Genomic DNA, 21688 nt, shown 5'->3' with positions numbered 1-21688 from the left:
TGTAGAAATGCAAGGAGTAGTACTGCAGTACTTTATAAAAAGCAGAATAACACCAGAAAAAGAATAAGAAAAAGCACCAATGAAAATACGGACAAAGAGGAAAAAAAGGCCGAGATTGTAAAGAGTTACATTCTGAAGGTTCTGGAGCAGAAAGAGAGTTTATTGCTTCTGAGAAGCATCCCAGTCATCATTTTCCTCGCATGGCAGAAGGAAATAGATTTTAACTTGTGAAAAGTATCCAGTCATCACTTTCCTCAGGGCATCCCTGAGCTCCTGGTTCCTCAGGCTGTAGATGAGGGGGTTCAGGGCTGGAGGCACCACCGAGTACAGAACTGACAGTGCCACATCCAGGGATGGGAGGAGATGGAGGGGGGCTTCAGGTGGGCAAACATAACAGTGCTGAGGAACAGAGAGAGCACGGCCAGGTGAGGGAGGCACATGGAAAAGGCTTTGTGCCGGCCCTGCTCAGAGGGGATCCTCAGCACGGCCCTGAAGAACTGCACATAGGAGAAAACAATGAACACAAAACAGCCAAACACCAAACAGGCACTGACAGTGATGAGCCCAAGTTCCCTGAGGTGGCAGTGTGAGCAGGAGAGCTTGAGGATGTGTGGGATTTCACAGAAGAACTGGCCCAGGGCATTGCCCTGGCCCAGGGGCAGGGAAAATGTATTGGCCGTGTGCAGGAGAGCGTAGAGAAAGGCACTGGCCCAGGCAGCTGCTGCCATGTGGGCACAAGCTCTGCTGCCCAGGAGGGTCCCGTAGTGCAGGGCTTTGCAGATGGACACGTAGCGCTCGTAGCACATGATGGTGAGGAGGAAATCCTCTGCTGAGAGGAAGAAGAGAAAGAAAAACACGTGAGCAGCACATGCTGAGTAGGAGATGTGGCTGGTGCCCCAGAGGGAATTGTGCATGGCCTTGGGGACAGTGGTGCAGATGGAGCCCAGGTCGGTGAGGGCCAGGCTGAGCAGGAAGAAGAACATGGGGCTGTGCAGGTGCTGGCCGCAGGCTCCGGCGCTGATGATGAGGCCGCTGCCCAGGAGGGCAGCCAGGGAGATGCCCAGGAAGAGGCAGAAGTGCAGGAGCTGCAGCTGCCGCGTGTCTGCCAATGCCAGCAGGAGGAAGGGGCTGATGGAGCTGCTGTTGCACATTTTGAGCCTCTGGCCATGGAGTGCTGTTGAAGGAGGAGACAGTGAGGAGTCAGGGGAGACTTTGCTGAGCAATGTCCAAGCCCTTTCTCCTGGCCCTGCCCCCCAGTTTTCCTTTTCTCAGAGCCCTTCCCTCAGCCCCGTGCCTGGAGCTCTGCTGGGATCTGGCCCCGTTGCTGTGATGAGCAGGGGCTGTGCCCATGGACAGCGAGGAGTCAGCTCTGCTCTGCTTCAGCGGGGACATGGGAATGGGGACAGGGGCCGGTCCTGGGGCTGGACTCCATCAGCCCAAAGTGCTCCTGAGGCAGAGGAGCTGGGCAGCATCTCCTGTGCCAGGGCTAAGGAACGGTGACGGCCAAAGGCACTTTGAGAGGGTTTCCTGCTGTGCCCAGGGAGAGCAGAGAGAGCTGTGCAAGGCAAGAGCATTGGCTGTAACTCAGAGAAGGGTGAGGGGAGCTGCTCTGTCCCTCCATCTGTCCCCAGCTGCCCCTCCTGAGATCGAGGGCAGTCACTGTGTTCCCCTGAAAATCAGCCTGGCACAGCTGAGAGCAGAGGGACCCACAGCAGAGCAAAGTGGCTCAGCCTTTCTCAGAGTCTCAGCCCCACTGCTGGCCAAGGACACTCCCGGCCCCAGTGTCCCCTGGAAGGCAGCTCACAGCTGGGATGGCATCCCGAGGGCACAGCGAGGGTCCTGTCCATGGCCCTGCTGGAGGAGAGCCGGCTCATTGCCAGCCTCCCAGCCCGGCGTGCCCAGAGCTCCCGGGGCACAGGGAGCTGGGGACACCCCATTGCTGTGCTCAGCCTGCACAGGAGGAGCCCCAGGGCTGGGCCTGAGCCTGCAGCTGGAGCTGCCATTCCCAGAGAGCCCCTGAGCAGCGCCAGGAGCAGCTGAGCAGGGCAAGGAGAGAGAGCCGGGCCCTGAGGAAAAGCCTTTCCCTGCGCAGCGCTGCCCAGCCCCTCCCGGGCAGCACCAGGGCAGGACAGTCGCCCTCAGGCCCCGGGCAGCAGGAACGGGCCCGCGGCCGCAGAGATGCCCTTCATCTCTGGTGCTGCTCTGCCGGCCCAGGAGGGCACCGAGGGCCCCGAGCCCCCGGGCTGAGGGCCCCGAGCCCCCGGGCTGAGGGCTGTGCTGGCTGCGAGGGGACACCGGGGCTGCGCTGCTCAGGGCGGTGTCTGCACTGCAGGGCAGGCCCGGCAGCTGCCACAGCTCCCCTCAGCAGGGCTGCCCTCAGCGCTGCCTCCCTCCCTCCCTGCCCACGGCTCTGCTGCTGGAGCTGTCCCAGCCGGGAGCTGCTCCTGCGGCCCGGGCTCCGTCCCTGCCGCTGCTGCCGGAGCCCAGCCCAGCCCCTGGGCCAGCCCTGCCCGGCAGCCGCTCGGGGCTGCGGGGATTAAAGAGCAGCTCCCCCGGGCCTGGGCACCATGGAAAGGTGATGCTGGCTGGATCTGGAGGCCGTGGAGGTGCAGGCACTTGCTGAGGCTCCCAGGAATCCTCAGTGGGATGGTTTAAGAGCCTCAGCCCCTGCTCCACCTGCACAGCTGAGTTTCCATTCCCACCAAGCTGAGCCAGGGAAAAGTGGGAGCACAAACTGAGGAAAGCAGAGACTCAAGCAGGAATCTCCTGCCCTGAATGTGCTCATGAAAATCCCCTCAGGAATGAGCTGGGCATGAGCTGGAGCTCTGAGCAGCCCTGGCCCCCACAGCAGCCTCTCCACAGCAGCAGGACCTGCCCTGCAGGAGTCACTCATTGCAGCCACAGCTCCCCTGCACCGCCCATGGGGAGCTGCCAGGCAGGCTGAGAGCTGCCCCTGGCAGGTGGCAGATGCCCTGGCCTGGCAAAGAGCCCTCAGGGCTGCAGGAGCTGCTCTGCAGGACAGCCCTGGGCACCCCTGGCTGCTGCCCACCTTCACAGCCTGCAGCCGGCCCTGGCAGCAGGAGCCATCCTGCCCTGTCCCTCTGACGGTGCCCAGGGCAGCCCCGCTCTGCAGCACATCCTCCCCCAAGGCAGGAACGGCAGCAGAGCCATCCTCACAGCCATGGCAGCCGTGCCATGGGCCAGCTCTAGAGGATCCCTGCAGCCAGAGACTCACTGTGTCCCACGCTGGGAAGGTTTCTCCAGGAATGAGTTCAGAGCTGCCCTCCCAGCTGCTTTAGCCAGCTCTCTGCTCACTCCTGCCAGGTACCTGCAGGCAGTGCCCTCAGCCCTGCTGGGCTGGCAGAGGAGCTGCTCCTCAGCAGAGCTGCCTCTTTGAAGCTCTCCTTGGTTGCCAGGAGCTTGAGAGTTCCCTCTGTGCCAGGAGCCCAGCCCAGCTCAGCAGCACAGCAGCAGCACAAGGATTTTAATGACCCTCTCGGGCCTTTGGTGTTGTTCACATCAGACTCAGTCCCTCAGAGTGTCTTCAAAAAACTTCCCAAGAACTCAAAGTCAGATTCGAAGTCCAAAGTTTCTTTAACTTTTAATGGGTCCCAGTGAGGGACACGACTCACGTGAAAGTGTCCCCAGGTTCCAGTGAGAGCAGAACTCTGGAGGCAGCGATGGCAGGGGGGGACAAGCAAGGGAAAGGTGTCTCTGGTGCTGAGCAAAGCTGGCTGTGTTCCATGAGTGCAAAGGGCCAAGGCCTGAGCCCCAGCCCCTGGCAAGGCAGATCCTGTCCCTCCCTCAGTGCTCAGGGCTCTTGCCGGGGCACTGGGATGTGGGGATGGGCAGTGCCCAGGGCAGCACCATGGGGCAGCCCCTGCCAGGCTGCTGGGCAGGGACAAGGAGGCTCTGAGGCCCCAGGGCTGCAGGGGTCACTTGTCCCCTCCTGGCCTCAGGGCCAGGGCCAGCAGCCGTGGCCAAAGGGCTGCACAAGTTGGCTCTGTCAGGGCCTTGCAGCTGCTGCCCATCCCTCTGCCCTCTGCAGCCCAGGCTGTCCCACGGTGTCCCTGCCCTGCGCCTCTGTCCCTGCAGGCTGTCCTCATCCCCCCGGCTGCCCCACCTGGCTGGCCCCTTCCTTTGCTGGCAGCTCTGCGTCCTGCCTGCCTCTGCCTGGGCACACAAAGCCTTGGGCTGCTCCAGACTCCTTCTGGGGGACGTGTTGCACCCCAGCCCTGCCTGGGAGGGAAATTCCTTTCTCCTGGTGTCCACTCTGGGCCTCCCCAGCTGCCCTGTCACAAAGGCCCCTTGGTTCTTTGGGGCCAGCAGTGCCACAGTGGCCCCTTGGTTCCATGGAACGCCACAGGGTCACAATGGTCCCCTTGGTGCCACCAGCCCTGCAGGGTCACAACGGCCCCTGGGTTCCACGAGGCCACGCAGGGTCACAGTGGTCTCCAGAGGAAGGGCAGCACCGAGCCCCAGGGTTTCAGGGGCAGATGAGACACAGCCACCAGAGGCCAAGGCCAGCCACATCTGTCTGTCCTGGCAGGTTTGTCTGGGAGCAGCCCTTGGATATTGGGAATTTGGGAGGTGGAATCCCAATTTTGGCCATGGACACCTTGTTGAGAAGGATGGGTTTATTCCACATGAAAGAAAAGCACAAAGTCCAAGAGTTTGGAAAGAAGATGAGAGGTGGCCACCATGGGCGAGGGCAGCCAGACCTGTCTCTCATGGCAGCTTTTGTCTGGGAGCAATCCTTGGATAGACAGAATTTGGGAGGTAGAATCTCAGTTTTGGCCATGGGAGCCTGGATGGGAAGGATGGTTCTCTTCTTTAGGAAGGAAAGCACGGAGCCCCAGGAGCCCCAGGGCTCCTGAGCCAGCCCCTGCTGCCCCGGGAGGGAATTTGGGGAGGGGGCAGAGGGGGTGCGCAGCCCCCGCCGGGGGATGACCCCGGCCCAGCGCCCTTCGTTCAGCACCGAGCTGGGCTTGGGGCCGCAGGAGGAAGAGGCCGATGGGAAGCAGATCCTGCAGGGGGGACAGGGCTTGGGCTCAGGGCAAGGTCCTGCCCTGCACACCTGGCTCAGGTGTGAGCCTGCCCCGGGAAGGGAGCGGGACATTGCCATCCCCACGGATCAGGGCTGGGAGCAGCGCTGGGAGCACGGACATGGAAATCCTGGGAGCCACTGGGACCGCCCTGGGGGGTGAATGATCCCCCCCAGCACCTTTCCAGGCCGCCCTGCGAGCTGAGAAATGCTCGCTGGGCCTCGGCCTTGGCCAAGAGCCCCCGGGCTCAGCTGCTCTGAGCTCAGGCGCTGCCGGCTCCCGCAGCCCGCCCAGGGCCGCCCTGCCCGTGCCGGGGCTGTGCTGGAATTCTCTGCTGCTGCTGGGCCACTCGGGGGCTCTGGCCCAGCAGGAAAGGTGACCCTGAGCCAGGAGCTTTCCTTGGCCGCAGCAAAGCCTCGGCACGGAAAGACCTTCCCAGCGCTGGGCCCTGGGCCGGGAGGGATTGTGCCACCAGAGCTGTCCCTCCATTTCTTCTGCCAGGCAGCTTTAGCACAGGAAAAGTGGAGAAGCCAGAGCTGCCTCTCAGCTTTCCACAGCGCCCGCAGAGCTCCAGGACAAGGTCCTGGCCCTGGCTCGGGGCTGGGCCGGGGCCAGCGGCAGAAAATCAACTTGCAGCTTGGGCCCCGCAGCAGGGAGGAGCAGCAATTGCTGGCTGAGAGAGACTCTTGCCAAGGGCCTGCGGGGCCGGGCCCCAGGGAACGGCTTCCCGCTGCCCGAGGGCAGGCTGAGATGGGATGTGGGGCAGCAATGGTTCCCTGGCAGGGCGCTCAGGGCCTGGCCCAGGCTGGCCCCAGAAGCTGCGGCTGCCCCCGCATCCCTGCAAGTGTCCCAGGCCGGCTCGGCCATTGGGGCTTCCTGCCCAGGAGGGCTGGGCTGGGCTGGGCTGGGGCTGCTGAGGGCGGGATGGGCTCTGCCTGAGACAGCTGAAGGCTGCGCATGATGAGGCCGGGGGGACCCCGTTCCTCAGTGGGTTCTGGGGTATCCCACATTCCTGAAGGGATCTCAGGGTATGTCCCGTTCCTGAGGCAGTTTTGGGGTCCCCCCAATGCTTTGGGAGGGGTTTTGAGAGGGGGGCTCTGGTACTTGGAAGGGGGACCTATTGTCCGGGATGCGGGGAGCCCATTTTGGGAAGGATGCTGCTGTTTCTGGCAATGTTGAGAGGTTCTGAATGGCCGGTGGGGCCCTGGCTCTCATTTTGGGACTTGAGGTGAGCCCATGGGCACAGCAAGGGCTGAGGAGAGGTTCCAAGCTCCCATTTGGGATGGAGGGATTGAGCGGGTGCCTGCAATCAACTCAATGCCAGCCCCAGTGTGTCGATGGCAGCCCCAAATGGCTCGATCCGTCAGCCCCAAGGCCCGGCTGTGGGGAGTCAGGAAGCACAGAAGGGGAATTGGTGTCCAGGAGGGATGGGATGGGATGGGATGGGATGGGATGGGATGGGATGGGATGGGATGGGATGGGATGGGGGTGGCATTGTGGGGGTTGGATGAAGTTTAGGAGGGATGGGGTGGTTTGAGCACTTGGAGTGGGGGACTCAAGGGAGGGAAACAGGAGCTGCTTTTGGGGAGACTCCTGGTGCTTTCTCGCAGTTTTGGGGCCTCTAAGTGGCTTCTGGGAGGTTGCAGTGAATTTTGGGAAGGTGCTGTAAACCCCCCGCAATTTGGGGGCCTGAAGTGAAGTCCCCACATTTTGGGAGGGTGAGGGGGTCCCAATTGGGAGGGGATCCTGCTGCTTTGCACCCCTTAAGTGGGGTGAGAATTGAGGAAGGAATTCGGAAGGAAGGAATTCGGAAGGAAGGAATTCGGAAGGAAGGAAGGAAGGAAGGAATTCGGAAGGAAGGAAGGAAGGAAGGAAGGAAGGAAGGAAGGAAGGAAGGAAGGAAGGAAGGAAGGAAGGAAGGAAGGAAGGAAGGAAGGAAGGAAGGAAGGAAGGAAGGAAGGAAGGAAGGAAGGAAGGAAGGAAGGAAGGAATTTGGAAGGAAGGTAGTAAGGAAGAAGGAAGGGAAGGAAGAAAAGTAAAATCGAAGAAAGGAACGAAGAAAGAAGGAAAGAGAGGAACAAGAAATAATAAAAAAGAAAAAAAAGAAAGAAAAAAATTAAAAATGAAGGAAGGAAGCAAGAAAGAGATAATAAAAATGAAAAAAAGAAAAGAAGAAAGGAAGATCAAAAGACATATAAAAAAGAAAATGAAAGTGATTAAAAAAGAAAAGAAAAAGAAAGAAAGCAAGACTAAATAACATGAAACCAACAAGGAAAAATTTTTAAAAAGAAAGAAAAATCATTAAAAAATGAAGGAAGCAAGCAAGCAAAAAGATAATAAAAATGAAAGAAAGGAAGAAAAGAGGAAAGAAAGAAAGTGAAAGAAAAGAAAAATTAACAAGAAAATGAAAAAAGTGAAGAATATAGAAAAGAAGAAAGAAACAAAGAAATAAACAAAGAAAGCAAGAGTACATAACCTGAAGGCAACAGGAAAATAAAAGAAAAAGAAAAAAAATAAGAAAGAAAGAAGCAAGGAAGAAAGAAAAAAAGAACAGAAAGACACAAGAAAAAAACAAAAGAAGAACAGAAAGAAAGCCAAAAGAGAAAGAAGGAAAACACAAAGCAGCAAAAAAAATTTAAAAGAAAGAAAAAAAGATAAAAGAGTGAAGAATGAAGAAAGTAAGCTAAAAGAAATGAACACGAAAATTTAAAAAGCAAAGGAAAGTAAAAGATAAAGGAAAGACTCAATAATGTGAGACCAAGAAGAAAAATGAAAAAAAAAGAAATGAAGAAGAAAGCAGCAAGAAACAATTAAAGAACCAAGAGAAATATTGAAAAATGAAGAAAGAAAGAAAAAAGCAAAAAGGTAATAAAAATGAAAGAAGGAAAGGAAGAAAAAAAGGAAGACTGAAAACATGAAACCAGCAAGAAGATAAATGTTAAGAAAAGTCAAAAAAAGAAGAAAGAAAGAAACAAGGAAGAAAGAAAATGACAGAAAGAAAGACATGAGAAAAAATAAAAGTACAAGAGAACCAAAGAAAGCAGAAGAAGAAAGAAAGATGAAAAACAGAAAGCAACAAAGACAAGAAAAAGAAAAAAGGTAAAAAAATGAAGGAAAGAAAAAAGAAGGAAAGAAAACAAAAAGAAATCAACCAGAAAATTTTAAAAGTTAAGAAAAAGAGAAGAAGAAAGAAAGACTAAGTAATGTGAAACAAAAAAACTTTAAAAAAAAAAGAGGAAAGAACCAAAAAAGAAAGAGAAAAAGAAAAAAAGAAAGACACAAGAAAAAATAAAAGAAAGAAGAAAGTAACAAAAAAATAGGAAAAAGAAAGAAAAAAGAGGAAAGAATGAAGAAAGAAAGCAAGCTAAAAGAAATCCAGGAGAAAATGAAACCCTTGTGCCACTGCGGGACCTTGTGCAGCCAAGGAGAGCATTGTGAGAGTGCGGGGCCATGGAACCAAGGGACCATTGGGACCTTGTGGGGCCTCCTGGACTCAAGGGACCATTGCCACACTGTGGGGCCTCATGGAATGAAGGGTCCATTGTGCCACTGCAGAGCCAAGGACACCATGGTTACACTGCGGGGCCATGGAACCAAGGCACCATTGGGACACCCCGTGGCCTCATCCTCTGGAATTCCAACACATCTGAGGGATGGCAGCACCTGCAGGCAGCACGGAAGGATTCTGGGGAGAGCCTTTGATCCCTGCTCCAAAGGAAATCAGAGAAAGAGCCCTGCTCAGATCAAGGCACCTTTTCCTTTTCCTTTTCCTTTTCCTTTTCCTTTTCCTTTTCCTTTTCCTTTTCCTTTTCCTTTTCCTTTTCCTTTTCCTTTTCCTTTTCCTTTTCCTTTTCCTTTTCCTTTTCCTTTCCCTTTCCCTTTCCCTTTCCCTTTCCCTTTTCCTTTCCTGGTGTAAACTGTTGACCTGCCTGTAAGGTGCAGCAAAAGCTTTGCAGGGTTTGGTTCAAGGTCCCCAAGGTGGGAACAGGGAAGTGTTGGAGTCCCTTCTAAGAGAAGGCTTGGAGTCTTTGTGCCATGACTGCCTGGGATGCATGGAACAAGTGTGTTCTGGCAGACTCTGTGACCTCGAGAGCAATCCCATGCAGGAGCCAGCACTGGCCCTGCACCCTGGTGGGAGCAGCGTGGTGCGGATGGGAAACGGGCAGCTGGGTGTGCAGTGGGAACCTCGAGCCAGGTCCTAGAAGGCCAGGCTTTAGCTTTGAACAGAGCAGCACAAAAAGCAGAATGAATGACCTTGCCTAGAAATCCCTGAAGGACAAAGGGTGACCATATGGACTGATTTGAACTCTGGGTTTGCAATAATACACGCCCAGGGAGCCACATGGAAGGAAAGGGCACAGAGGTCTCCAGTGAGCACAAAAAGAAATCAGTCCCCTACTGCAGAGTGTGCCAAAGCCAAAAGAAGTGGCCCTGCTGCCCTTGTAAAGCCCATGGGTTTGGAGACTCCCCAGGTAATCCAGGGAATCCATTGGCTGACCAAGCAGCTCAAGAGGGGGCTGCAAAAGCTCTCCTTGCACTAATACCTAGCAAAAACTGTAATGTTCTGCAACAACAACCAGATTCCAGTGATCAGGACAGGCAGTCAGCCCCAGCAGCAGCAGCAGCTACGGAAAATCCCAGCAGGTGATTGGTAACCCCGTGTGGGCAGGTAATTGTAGCTCCACAATTAATGTAGAACGGAACTAAAACATCAGGAACCACATGAGGAAATGGAGAATCTGGTGGCCAGTGTACAAAGGCATCTAGTAAGCACCAAAATGGCAAAAAATGATAGATCAGTTGTTGAGAAAGATGGGATTGGTTTTGAAGGAAGAAGGCTGCCTGCAGGGCTCGTTAAATGGGAATCACCAGGTGATTTTGGCCAACTGATTTTGCAGAAGTGCCCAGGCAGAAGGGGACTGACACATTTTGGCATTTGGTGGATCCTTTTTCTGGATGGCCAGAAGCTTTCCCATGTGGCACCAACAAGCCAAGGGAAGGCTCAGAAGTTTTGCAGAAATGAATATTTAATAGCACTGGGACTAACTCTTGTAAGCCTTAAAAGGTGCATGGTTCTCAACAGATCATTGGGGCTGGACTCGCCTGTACATCCTTTCCAACCAGGAGATGCGGTGTGCACCAGAACCTGGAATTTTGGAACAATCCAGCCAAAGTGGAAGGGACCATCTCAAGTCCTCCTGGTAACCTACCCTGCACTCAAGGTAGAAGGAATCCAACTCGGGCTTCATCACATGTGGGTAAAACCAGCGAGCCCACATTAAACACAGCAGAAACAAGACTGACTGACACCGTGGGGTTTGGGGTTTTACATAAATCCTATTGTTTTAGGTATTGAATCTGATTTTCTAAGGGGATACTATTTATTGGATCTGGATAAAGATGATCAATAATTGTGTATCTATAATAATAATAGAAACAATGTTCCTGACTTCTGGGAAGGGAAATGCGGTTTTCAAAGTCAGTGCAAGGTGTTGGCAGATGACAGAATGTAACCCCTGTAACAGCTTGTTTGCCAACACCAACCTCTGCAGAAAATCCAGTGCCATGGGGAGCTTCAGTCAACAATTTGACAAAAATCTGGGAACACGTGTGGGAAGGAAATAGCACCCAGGGCACCTGGACAGGGATGGAAGGAGAATATTCCTTCCCATGGACACATCAGACCAATACTGCTGAGAATTGTAACATCTCCAAACCGGATCTGGAAATTACCTCAGGAAATATTGATCAGCTGACAGATTGCACTGATACCCCCTGGGGCTGTCAAATTCCAGCAGTATGGAATGGCCCTCAGACAGGACACTGGGAATGTTTGCAGCCAGTTCAGGGGTGTCTGGGCTGGGCAGGGAGCCCAGGCCTCCCACAGGACCCCTTAGAGGTGGGTATAAAATATCCTGATTTAACAAGGTCAAGGCCAAAGGATCCCAGGACCAAGGAAAAGTGGGATTGCCCTGGGACAGACACTTGAGCTGTTTGGAATGCTGAGGTCCAGCGGCTCCTGGCTGTGGCCCAGGCTCTGAGGCTGGGCTGTGTTTGTAGAAATGATTCTGCCTTTCTCAGGGACACGTGGGCTGAGCCAACAAACAAGGAGCCTTGGAGAGGCACAGAGTGTCAGCAGGACACGGTCAGATCCTTAGGAGCCCCAGGATGGGTGGGAAGGGATGGAATTTGGAGCACACGTTTGCCCCTGGGAGAATCAGGAGCACCACGGACACTGGGGGTATGAACGTTCCGTCCCTCGTGCAAGGAGTCACCACTGGGAACCCGACTGTGGGGAAAGGTTAAAGCGATGGAACTGGGAAACATCCCAGTGCGGGAACTCCAGCGGGATGGATTTTAGAATCCATCCCTGCTCCGCAAAGATCTGCCTTTAGGAACAGACCAGCCACACACCATTGGGCTCTGCAAATGGAAACTTCAGTGAATGCAGCTCCTTTGGGGTTTGCTGAAATAAAGGAACAATTGCCAGCCCCAGCTAAAATGACCTTCCAGAGCAGATTGGCTTTAGCCCCCTTGCTGCTACATGGACAGGGAGTGTGTGGATTCTTGAACTGAAACAGCAACACTTGTTGTGTGCACATTCCAAATGTGATGCTGGATTGGATGATCAGGTAGAGAGGATAAAATCGGCTGCTGCATCCAGCAGGGAATTAAGGGGAGGGTTAGACAGTAACTGTTTGGATAAAATATTTAGAGGACTTGGATTTTCCCTGACTGATGGTTGGCCTCACTTTTGCAAAGTCTAACTGGGACCACAGCACTACTTGTGCTTATGACACTTGCTTTGAGCTGTGTAAAGAACATGGTTGTGAAAGCAGCTGAGGAACTCGTGGGATGTGAGTAAAGGAGCAGAGTGAGGCTTCTGAAGGCTTGAAGAGAAGAGAAGCTTCACAGCCCTCCAAGGGGGGGAAATTTGCCAGATGAAAAACCGTTTGCACCTGGTGGGTTCATACAATGCTTCTTCTCCAAAAGCCACTGGCCATGGAACCGCCCAAGGCTGATTCTGTGGGCAGCAACCAGCCCAGGTGTGCCAACTTTCACCAGTTCACCGGGCAGTCAGGGCTGGCTTTGGGGTCAGCGACCACCAGGGACCCCCAAGGAGACCCCCAGGGCAGAAGAAGGGATGTGCAAAGGGGTGGGGGAAATCTGCAATGATTTTGGGGCAATGATGATCGTGTGTGTGTTTCTGGTGGGACAATCTGGGAATGTGTCTGTGAAGCACAGTCTGCAAACAGGAACATTCCTGAACTCGGCACCCACGGCTTTGGGAGGGGCTCTCCCCTCGTGCATCCGGCCCAATAAAGAATGCTGCTGCTTCGTGCTGCGCTGGTGCTGAGGAGGTTTTGTTTCACTGAAGTTTTGGGAACACCTCTGTGCCTGTGTCACAGACCCCCAGAGCAGCTGTGATGTCAGAAAGGGGCTGTGTGACATCACAGAGTTGGCTGCGACATCACAGAGTGGGTTGTGACATCACAGGGTGGCTGTATGACATCATAGAGTCTACTGTGACATCATGGAGCACCTTTGTGACATCACAGAGTGGTTCTGTGGCATCACAGAGTGGTGCTGTGGCATCACAGATTGGGCTATGACATCACAGGGCAGAGGTCAGATATCATCTAGCAGACTGACATCACAGAGCACTTGTGACATCACAAAGCAGGTTGTGACATCACAGGGTGCTGGTGTGACATCACAGAGTGGTCGTGTGACATCCCAGAACAGGCTGTGACATCACAGGGTGGCTGTATGACATCATAGAGTCAGCTGTGACATCACAGAGCAGCTGTGTGATATCACAGAGAGGACTGTGACATCACAGGTGGTGTGACATCACAGAGTGGCTATGACATCACAGGGTTGCTATGTGACATCATAGAGTGAGCTGTGACATCGCAGATAAGGCTGTGATATCACTGGGCAGAGGTCTGACATCATAGAGGAGACTATGAAATCACTGAGTGGTTGAGAATGTCCAACACCAAAGCTTCGAGCCAACAACAGCTCCTGGAGGGGATTCTGCCCCCTCTGCCTGTCCTGGGAGCCCAAGGGCAACGCCCCGGGCACAACAGCCCAGAGTGCTGGAGCACAGTGTCCCTGCGCCAGGCCGTGTTCCCTGGCTGTCCCCTGTCCCTCGGCTCTCTGGGGCCGGGGGTGGCAGCAGCCCTGGGGGAGAACAACCCTGAGCCCCAGCTGGGCCAGTTCCACCAGTTCCACCCGGGGTGGGGCCCAGGTCACTCCCAGCTTGGGCCCTGGGGCTCCCAGTCACCCCCAGTATGATCCCAGTCACTTTCAGTTACACTCAGTATGATCCCAGTCACTCCCAGGATGATCCCACTATGATCCCACCATGGTCCCAGGTGTTCCCATTCACCCGTCTGTGCCCCCCAGATTTCTTCTGCAGCCCCCCCGTCAGAGTGGGGGGTGGAGGCCGAGTGCTGGTGCCCCCCTGCCTGCAGCAGATCCAGCGGTGAGGGGAGTTCAGGGGTCCCTCAGCATTTGGGGTCCCCTGGGATTTGGGGTGAACCCCCCGGCCCCCCAGGATCTCCCTGAACACGCTGACGCTGCCCGTGCACAGCGAGAAGGTTCATACCCGGCACGGGGTCCCCAGCTCTGTCACCGGCATCGCCCAGGTACCCCAAAACCTCCCGGGAATCCCCAACACCCCCCCGGGGAACCCCAACCTCTCCTGGGACCCCGAAAATATCCCCAGGACCCTCCAAAAACTCCCCAGGACCGCAAAGCCCCATACAGACCCCCCAAAACCCTCTCAGGACACCAAAATTCCCACGGGACCTCCCAACACCCCCCAGACCCCCTTGAGAAGGTTTATACCTGGCACGGGGTCCCCATCTCCATCACCGGCAGGGACCCCAAAACAGCCTTGGGACACCCAAATATTCCCCTTGTGATCGCCCAAACCCCCACTTTGAGACCCCTGAAAACTCCCCTCGGGAACCCCAAAAAACACCGGGACGCCAAAAACCCCCGGGACCCACAAAACCCCCCCAGGAGCCCCTCGCGAATGTTCACACCCAGCACGGGGTCCCCATCGCCATCATCGGCACCACCCAGGTACCGCCAAACCCTGCCGGGACCCCCAAACCCTGCCGGGACCCACAAACCCTCCCAGGAACCTCAAACCCTCCCGGGGCCCCAAACCCTGCCGGGACCCCCAAACCCCCCCGGGGCTCCGCTGCCGGAATCAACGGGAGTGGTGTTGCCCTTTTAACGGGAGTTACAGTGGGCACCGACTTTACCGGGGCATCTTAAAGCGCCGATGGTAGAGCGAACCCCAAAAATTCACCCGGGGGGCACTCTCCCGTTTGCTGCACTCGGGGGAGCCCCGAACGGCGACGGCTCCTGGGCTGAGCCCCGCACTCAGCCGGGGCTGGGGAGGGAACGGGGAGGGCTGGGACGGGCTTTGGGGTGCTGGGCTTAACTGGGGGACCCCACTGGAAGCCCTTTGCCGCTGTCCCACCTGCCCGGATCCCCCCTCTCGCACCCCTTTGCCGCTGTTGCCCCAAAGCTCCGCTGCCCCAGCTCGCTCTGGGGTGACCCAGCCCTTTCCCATCGTGGCCCGGCCCGGCCCCGCTGCCCCGAGAGCTCCCGGGCCGCGGCCGCAGGCACGGAGGAAGGGCAGGAGGAGGAGGAGGCGGGCCAGAGGAGGAGGAAGAGGAGGCACGGGGGGAAGAAGGAGGAGCCGGAGCAGGCGGAGGAGGCTCCAGGTGCGGGCAGCGCTCTCTGGATCCGCAGCCGCTCGGGCCGGGAGCATCGCCCGCCCCGCATCCCGCAGGTGCCCGGGGAGGGGGAGCTCGGCCCAAACATGCCGGGCGGTGTTTTTGGAGGGGGGAGGGATATTTGGAGCTCGCAGGGAATCGATTTGGGGCTCGCTGTTTCATGCTGTCTGTCGGGGCGGGCGGCGCGATGTTTGGAGCTTGCGGGGCTCCAAAGGCGAGCCGCAGATGCCCCGGCGGGGGCGGATATCGGGGGGTCCCGGGAGGTGTTTTTGGGGGTGGCGGTGGCGGCAGAGCCCCGGCGGGGGCGGGGGGATGCGGGTCCCCCCGCGGTGGGGGTTGGGCTTCCCGGGCCGGGCCCTCCGAGCTCTGCCGGGGCCCCGTGGGGACGGCGCGGGGCCGGCGGGGGCGGGGGGACACCGGTTTTGGGGAGCCCCGGGAGAGCCGCGGCTTCCCTAAGCGGGACCCCGGAGAGAGGAGAGCCCCAGAAGGCCAAAGCGGGGAGCCCGAGAGGGGGGACCCCTGGGATTGGCGGGACCCCGGCGGGGGGGTCTGGGGGCTGCAGGGGCGGCACGGCCGGGAAAGGGGCTCGGGGGTGCCGGGGCCGGAAAGGGGCTCGGGGGTGCCGGGGCTGGGAAATGGCTGCTCCCAGTATGAGCCCAGTTCCCTCCCCGAGTGGTTTCAGTTTCCTCATCAGTCCCAGTATGAGCCCAGTCAGGCCCAGTATGATCCTGGTCACTTCCCCTCACTCCCTGGAGAATCCCTGTTACTCCCAGTATGAACCCAGTCACTCCCAGTCACTCCCCATTATGATGCAATTTACCCCCAGCACAGTCTCAGTTGCTCCCAGTTCTTCCCACTTTTGTCCAGTGTGTTCCCAGTTCTCGCAGTTGCCCCAGGATAGTCCCAGTCACTCCCAGTATGATGCCAGTCTCTCCCAGCAGGGCCCCAGTCACTCACAATTGCTCCCAGTTTCCCCCAGCATGGTCCCAGTTTTCCCCAGCACATTCCCAGTCACACCCAGTGTGGTCCCAGTCACCACCCACATGGTCTCAGGCACTCCCAGTATATCCCAGTTGCCCTGAATATTCTTGTGGTCATTCCCAGGCACTCCCAGTTACCTCAGCATGGATCAGTTGCCCCCAGATTTATCCCAGTCACTGCCAGTACATCCCAGTTGTCACCAGCATGCATCCTATCATTCCCAGTTCCTCCCAGTGCATCCCCAGTAGGCTCTCAGCATGGGCCTGGTCGCTCCCAGTAACCCCCATTGACACCCACTATAATCCCAGGATGATCCCAGTCACCCCCAGTATGATGCCAGTGGCCCCCAGTGTGATCCCAGTTGCTCCCTGTCAATGCCAGCATGAGCCCAGTAGCCTCCAGTATGATCCTCGTGACTCCCTGTCTCTCCCAGTATATCCCAGTCACCCCCAGCATGCTCCCACTCCTTCCCAATTCTTCCCAGCTGCTTTCAGCACGATTCCAGTTGCTCACAGCCACTCCCAGTCAATCCCAGTATGATTCCAGTCACCCTCAGTATGATGCCAGTCTCACCCAGCATGGACCCACTGTGATACCGGTATGATCCCAGTTGCCCCCAGCATAGTTCCAGTTGTTCCCAGTTCCTCCCAGTATGATCCCAGTTGCCCCTTGAATAGTCCCAGATATGCCCAGTTGCCCCCAGCATAGATCCAGTTGCTCCCAGGTGCATCCAGCGTGGTCTCATTTCCCCCCAGCATGATCCCAGCTGTTCCCAGTGTGGTTCCAGTCACCCCCAGTATGGTTACAGACACTCCCAGTATATCCCAGTTGCCCTCAGCATGCTTGTAGTCATACCCAGGCACTCCCAGTTGCTCCAGTAAGGTTCCAGTTACCACAGAATGATCCCAGTCTTTCCCAGTTACTTCCAGGGTCTTCCAGCATGATCCCAGTTTCTTGCAGTTGCCCAAAGTGTGGTCCCAGTTGCTCCCAGTATGATGCCAGTTGTGGTCTCAGTCCCCTCAGCGTGGTTCCAGTACCTTCCAGTTGATCCCAGTTACTCCCAATGTGTCCACATTTTCCTCCCAGCATGGGCCCAGCAGCTCCCAGTAACCCCCAGTCAGGTTCCATTCACACCCACTGTAATCCCAGTGGCTCCCAGCATGATCCCAGTAGGACCCGTAGTCACTGCCAGTATGGTTCCAGTCACTTCCAGTATGGTCCCAGTGTCCCCAAATGTGATCCCAGCTGCTCCCTCTCAATGCCAGTATGATCCCAGTTGCACCCAATCACCCCCAGTATGATCCCAGTCACTCCAGGTACTCCCAGTATTATTCCAGTCATGCCCAGAGTGCCTCCCTGTCACTCCCAGTGTGGGCCCAGTTGCTCCCAGTATGAATCCAGTCACTCCAAGTTCCTCCAAATACGATCCCATTTGCTCCCAGCATGGTCTCTGTTGCTCCCAGTCACCTCCAGTATGGTTCCAGTCATGTCGAGCACCTTTCCAGTCCCTTGCAGTCTGATTCCAGTATGATCACAGTCCCTCTCAGATACTCCCAGTATCATCCCAGTCAGTTCCAGTAGGATCCCAGTATGACCCCAGCATGGGCACAGCTGCTCCCATTATCTTCCAGTGTGGTTCCAGTTGAACCCAGTTGCCCCCAGTTCAGACCCAGTCACTCCCCACATGAGGTTGAGCGCTCCCTGAATTCACAGCCCCCCACCCATGGGATCATCGCTCCCCATCCCGCAGGTGCCCGGGGAGGGGGAGCTCGGCCCAGATATCCCGGGGGGTTCCCTGGGTTGGGTTTTTTGGGGGGATGTTTGGAGAATGAAGAACTCCAAAGCTGAGCAGAAAATGCCCCTTGTGAGGACATTGGGGGTCCCCAGGAGGTGTTTCTGGGGGTCCCGGTGGCGGTGCCAGCAGAGCCCTGGCAGCGGGCAGGGGGATGTGGGGTACGCCCCGTGGTGGGGGTTGGGTCTGCCCGGGTCAGGCACGGCCACCTCCAGCCCGGAGCCAGGGGGCTGCGGGACCCCTTGGGAGAGCCAGAGGGGGAACCTCGGGAGCCCCAGAGTGGGACGAGCAGAGAGGGGCAGTACCGGGAGCAGGGGAGCCCCGGCAGTCTGGAGGAGCGAACCCCTGTGACCCCCAGGGCCCCAAAGTGGGGAGCCCAGAGAGGGGGGAGCGCCGCCATTCGCGGGACCCTCAACAGCCTGGAGAGGGGCAGGGGGGACTCCTTGGACCCCCTGCACCCCGAAGCAGAGAATAAGGGGAGAAGGGACCTGGGGACCCCATAACCCCCAGCGTCCCTAAGTGGGAAGACCAAAGGGGGGAGCTTTTGGATTCCTGGACTCCCAGCAGCCTGGGGAGGGTGGAGACCAAGGAGAGAGGAGGAATCCCAATGAAAGAGGGACCCCAGCAGCTGGGACAGAGGGGACCCCCAAACACCAAAGGGGAGAGACCAGAGACAGGGAACTCCTGAGAGGCTTTTTCAGAGCAGATTTTTATGGACACACTGTGCCCCGTGACTTCTAGAGATGGACTTGGGCAGAGGGACCTTAAACTCAATGTGCTCATCCCTTGTTTTCCCCAAACCAGGATTTCCCATTCCCAGCCCTTGGCCAGATGAAGGAGGAGGCTGTGAGGAAGAGGAAAATGCCCCGGGAGCCCGAGGCAGGTGAGGAGGAAGTCAGTGCCCCTTTCCCCTCTCTCCTGCTCCATCTCCCAGCCCAGCATCGCCCCCGGCTGCAGGACAACCCCGCTGCCGACGCCGTCCTGCCGGGGACGGACTGGGGGGATCTCCTTCCCCTTCCCTGTGGCACGGAGGCAAATCCCATCCTCTCCTTGTCCTTCCTCCCCAGACAAGGAGCTGAGCACGGAGCCCAGGGAGGACAAATCCCCGCGGCAGAACCTGGTGGAAGAGGCCGTTTTGAGCGGCTCCACGGCGCTGGAATCCAATGGGGAGGAAAAGCCCCGGAGATTCTGCAGGAGGAGGGGCTGCAAACGCAGCCCAGGGTGCTCTGAGGAGGAAAGACCCACCCTGTGCCGGGAAGGCGGCCGGAGATGCAGCCAGAGGTCAGAGCTGGTGGTTCATGAGCAGCTTCGTGGCAGGGAGAAGCTCCACACGTGTGGGGAATGTGGGAAGAGCTTCAGCCGGAGCTCCCACCTGATCTGCCACCAGATGATCCACACCGGGGAGAGGCCCTACGAGTGTCCCCAGTGTGGGAAGGGGTTTCAGACCAGCTCCACTCTCCTCCAGCACCAGCGGATTCACACGGATGAGAGGCCCTTCCGCTGCCCCGACTGCAGGGAGGGCTTCAAACGAAACTCCCACCTCGTCAGGCACCAGCGCATCCACACCGGGGAGAGGCCCTACGAGTGTCCCGAGTGTGGGAAGAGCTTCTCACAGAGCTCTACCTTGACCAAACACCAACGGAGGCACCGCTAAGGGAAGCCCTGCGAGTGCCCCGACTGTGGCAAGAGCTTTGTCCTCTGCTCCAACTCCATCTCCCATCAGAGGAGCCACGTTTGGCAGAGCCCTGGTGACCCACATTCCCTGTGATCCAGGTTGGGAAGAGCCCTGGCTGGTGCTCTCCACGTTCTCCTGGATCCCCGTAGGCACCTGGGTGAACGCAGGGGCAGGAACATCCATCGGGACTCAGATCAACATTGGAGATTCAATGGGAAGAGCTGATTTTTTACCTTTACACCCTAAATTTTTCATCTACTCTGTACAATTGTTTCTTCTGGTGGTATCAAGCAACCCTGGATGATCTTGGAGATCTTCTGCAGCCTAAGTAATTTCTGTGTTAATCCCATTGAAACAGTAAAAATTGGCATAAAAATAAATTAAACAAAGAGGTCTAAAGCGGTGCCATTTTACCAGAATTTGGGGGTGAATTTGGGGTTCAGGGGAATATTCGGGATGTCGGGTGGAGTCGCGGGAGACAAGCACTCAAGGCATGATGTTCAGCAAGTCTCGATTTATTTTTCAAAACTACACTTACTTATAGTACCTTTAATTAGCTCATACATATTGCAAAAGTCGAGCTCCTCATTGGTGGGAGCTATTCCGTGGGATCTGCAAACACGGTGGTCTTATCTTTCTCTTCCATATGGTTTCTGTCTTCTTTCTTATCTGAATGCACATTCTGTTATCTATGCAACTTCTTGCTCAAGGACTCAGTGTCTGCATCTTTTCTAAGCCTCCTGTGTTATCATGACCTTTGCTCTTTAGCCATTCTTCAGAAAGACTCTCAACACTTCCCCTGTTTTCTTTTTGCATGATCATAGTCATATTTACTGACTTCGAAATTAAATTTTTTACACATGACATTATACAGCTAAGCATAAGTAAACCAAGCAAAACAATTATTAGCAACAGCATTAAGGATTTAATCACACTTTTCATCCATCCTTCTAAGCCCATCCACTCTGTAAGTCCTTCTAATCCGAAAAATCCGGAGTCCTTTTTTATTTTTTGGGAGTGTTCAATCAAATTCTTAATTTTGGCGTGGATGGACTTAGAATGATCCTCAAGATCCATACAGCACATTCCTTCAAAGTCTTCACAGCCATGGCCGTGGGCTAAGAGTAGAAAATCTATAGCTGCTCTATTCTGAAGCAGGGCGTGTTGGACTGAACTCAGATCTTCTGCAAGTTCAGACAACACTCGGCTGGTACCGTTTGCCTGTTTAACTACCCAACATGCCAGTTTTTCTAAGTGACGATGGGCTCATGCCGCAGCTGCACCAGGAACAAAAAGGGAGGTAAAAAGCACTTCTGATTTGCTCCATAGCGTGAGGTCATCCTGACATTCAGGTGTTATAGTTTCTGTTAAAGACCTCCGCCATCGTGTTCGGTGTGTAGCATTAGGATGGTGCTGTGGAAGTGCAAGACTCAGTTGGCCAAAGGTACAGGGCCCACCTACAGGCCTGGATGGAATACCTGACCAGGCACGATTCCCACAAATTAGGAAAAACCCTCTGGGTAACTTTCGAGGGAAAAACGTTCTAGGGGCTGCAAGAGATCGATTTCTCACGGTAACGTTGCACCATTCTAAATCCCACTGTGAAGCATTGCCAATAGGATAAATCAAGGTGGGGTTGGATTCATTCAGTCGACAGCCATTAAGGCTGCCCTCTTGGCATAAATTACGTGAACTATTAATATAAATACAGGCTGTAGCATTAAGAGAATCAACTAGTTCTATCTCTTGTGGCTCAGGGCCCACCGGGAGTTTATCATCCCAGCTATCATACTCTTGTAGGCCAGTGGTAATATTCATTGTGGATTTTAATGGTCTAATAATTTTGAACTGGTTCTGGGTCTCGATTACGAAGTTACGCCATGTATTATCTGTTAGTGGTACTCCAACTAAGCATGTCAAAAATGGGGTACTGGGTGTGGCTAAGGAGGCACAGAATGTTGTGGTGTTCAATTCACGTGCCAAGGAGACCCAGATATTATCTCTAGGGTCAAACACTTTAGGAGGATAGGAAAGGGGGTGACCCATTACTGAGCCTGCGATTAGCAGCACGATGCTTAAACCGGTGGCAAACATGATCCCACTTTCTTGGGTCAACTTGCCACTGAATGGGGACCCCGATATTTGGTTGGCACGAGGATTGCAAAACTACAGAGTAGCTATCGGCTAAGATCTTTTTTGCTAAATGCTGTACTGACCACGCTAATTCTCTTAGCCGCAGATCTTCAAGATTTTCAACTAATTGCAAACTGTCAATGATATTTTTGCCTGTGAGTTGTACTAATGCTCCTTGAGCTGTCTCACGGTGCCAGTGAAAACTGCAAGACTGACACTAAAACCCTTCTGATAGATGTTGCTGGTGGACCCACCACTGTAAATTACAGCCTCCGCAAAGCAATTTTACCCACGCCTTATG

General features: G+C 55.4%; 1 protein-coding gene across 1 annotated transcript; it reads right to left on the bottom strand.

Annotated features, from left to right (window-relative positions):
• Nucleotides 1-302: 302 nt before the first annotated feature.
• LOC309585692 (olfactory receptor 14J1-like) lies at nucleotides 303-1151 on the bottom strand (the record flags this gene model as incomplete). The annotated part of the gene is made up of 1 exon (XM_082303604.1): nucleotides 303-1151. The coding sequence occupies one exon, from the start codon at nucleotides 1149-1151 to the stop codon at nucleotides 303-305; it is 849 nt and encodes a 282-aa protein (XP_082159730.1).
• Nucleotides 1152-21688: the final 20537 nt, after the last annotated feature.

This window comes from Coloeus monedula, assembly GCF_965178545.1.
Source record: "Coloeus monedula genome assembly, contig: HAP1_SCAFFOLD_119, whole genome shotgun sequence".
Lineage (NCBI taxonomy): Eukaryota > Metazoa > Chordata > Aves > Passeriformes > Corvidae > Coloeus > Coloeus monedula.
Note: the sequence above shows the minus strand (reverse complement) of the source record. Positions and strands in the feature narration are given on the sequence as shown.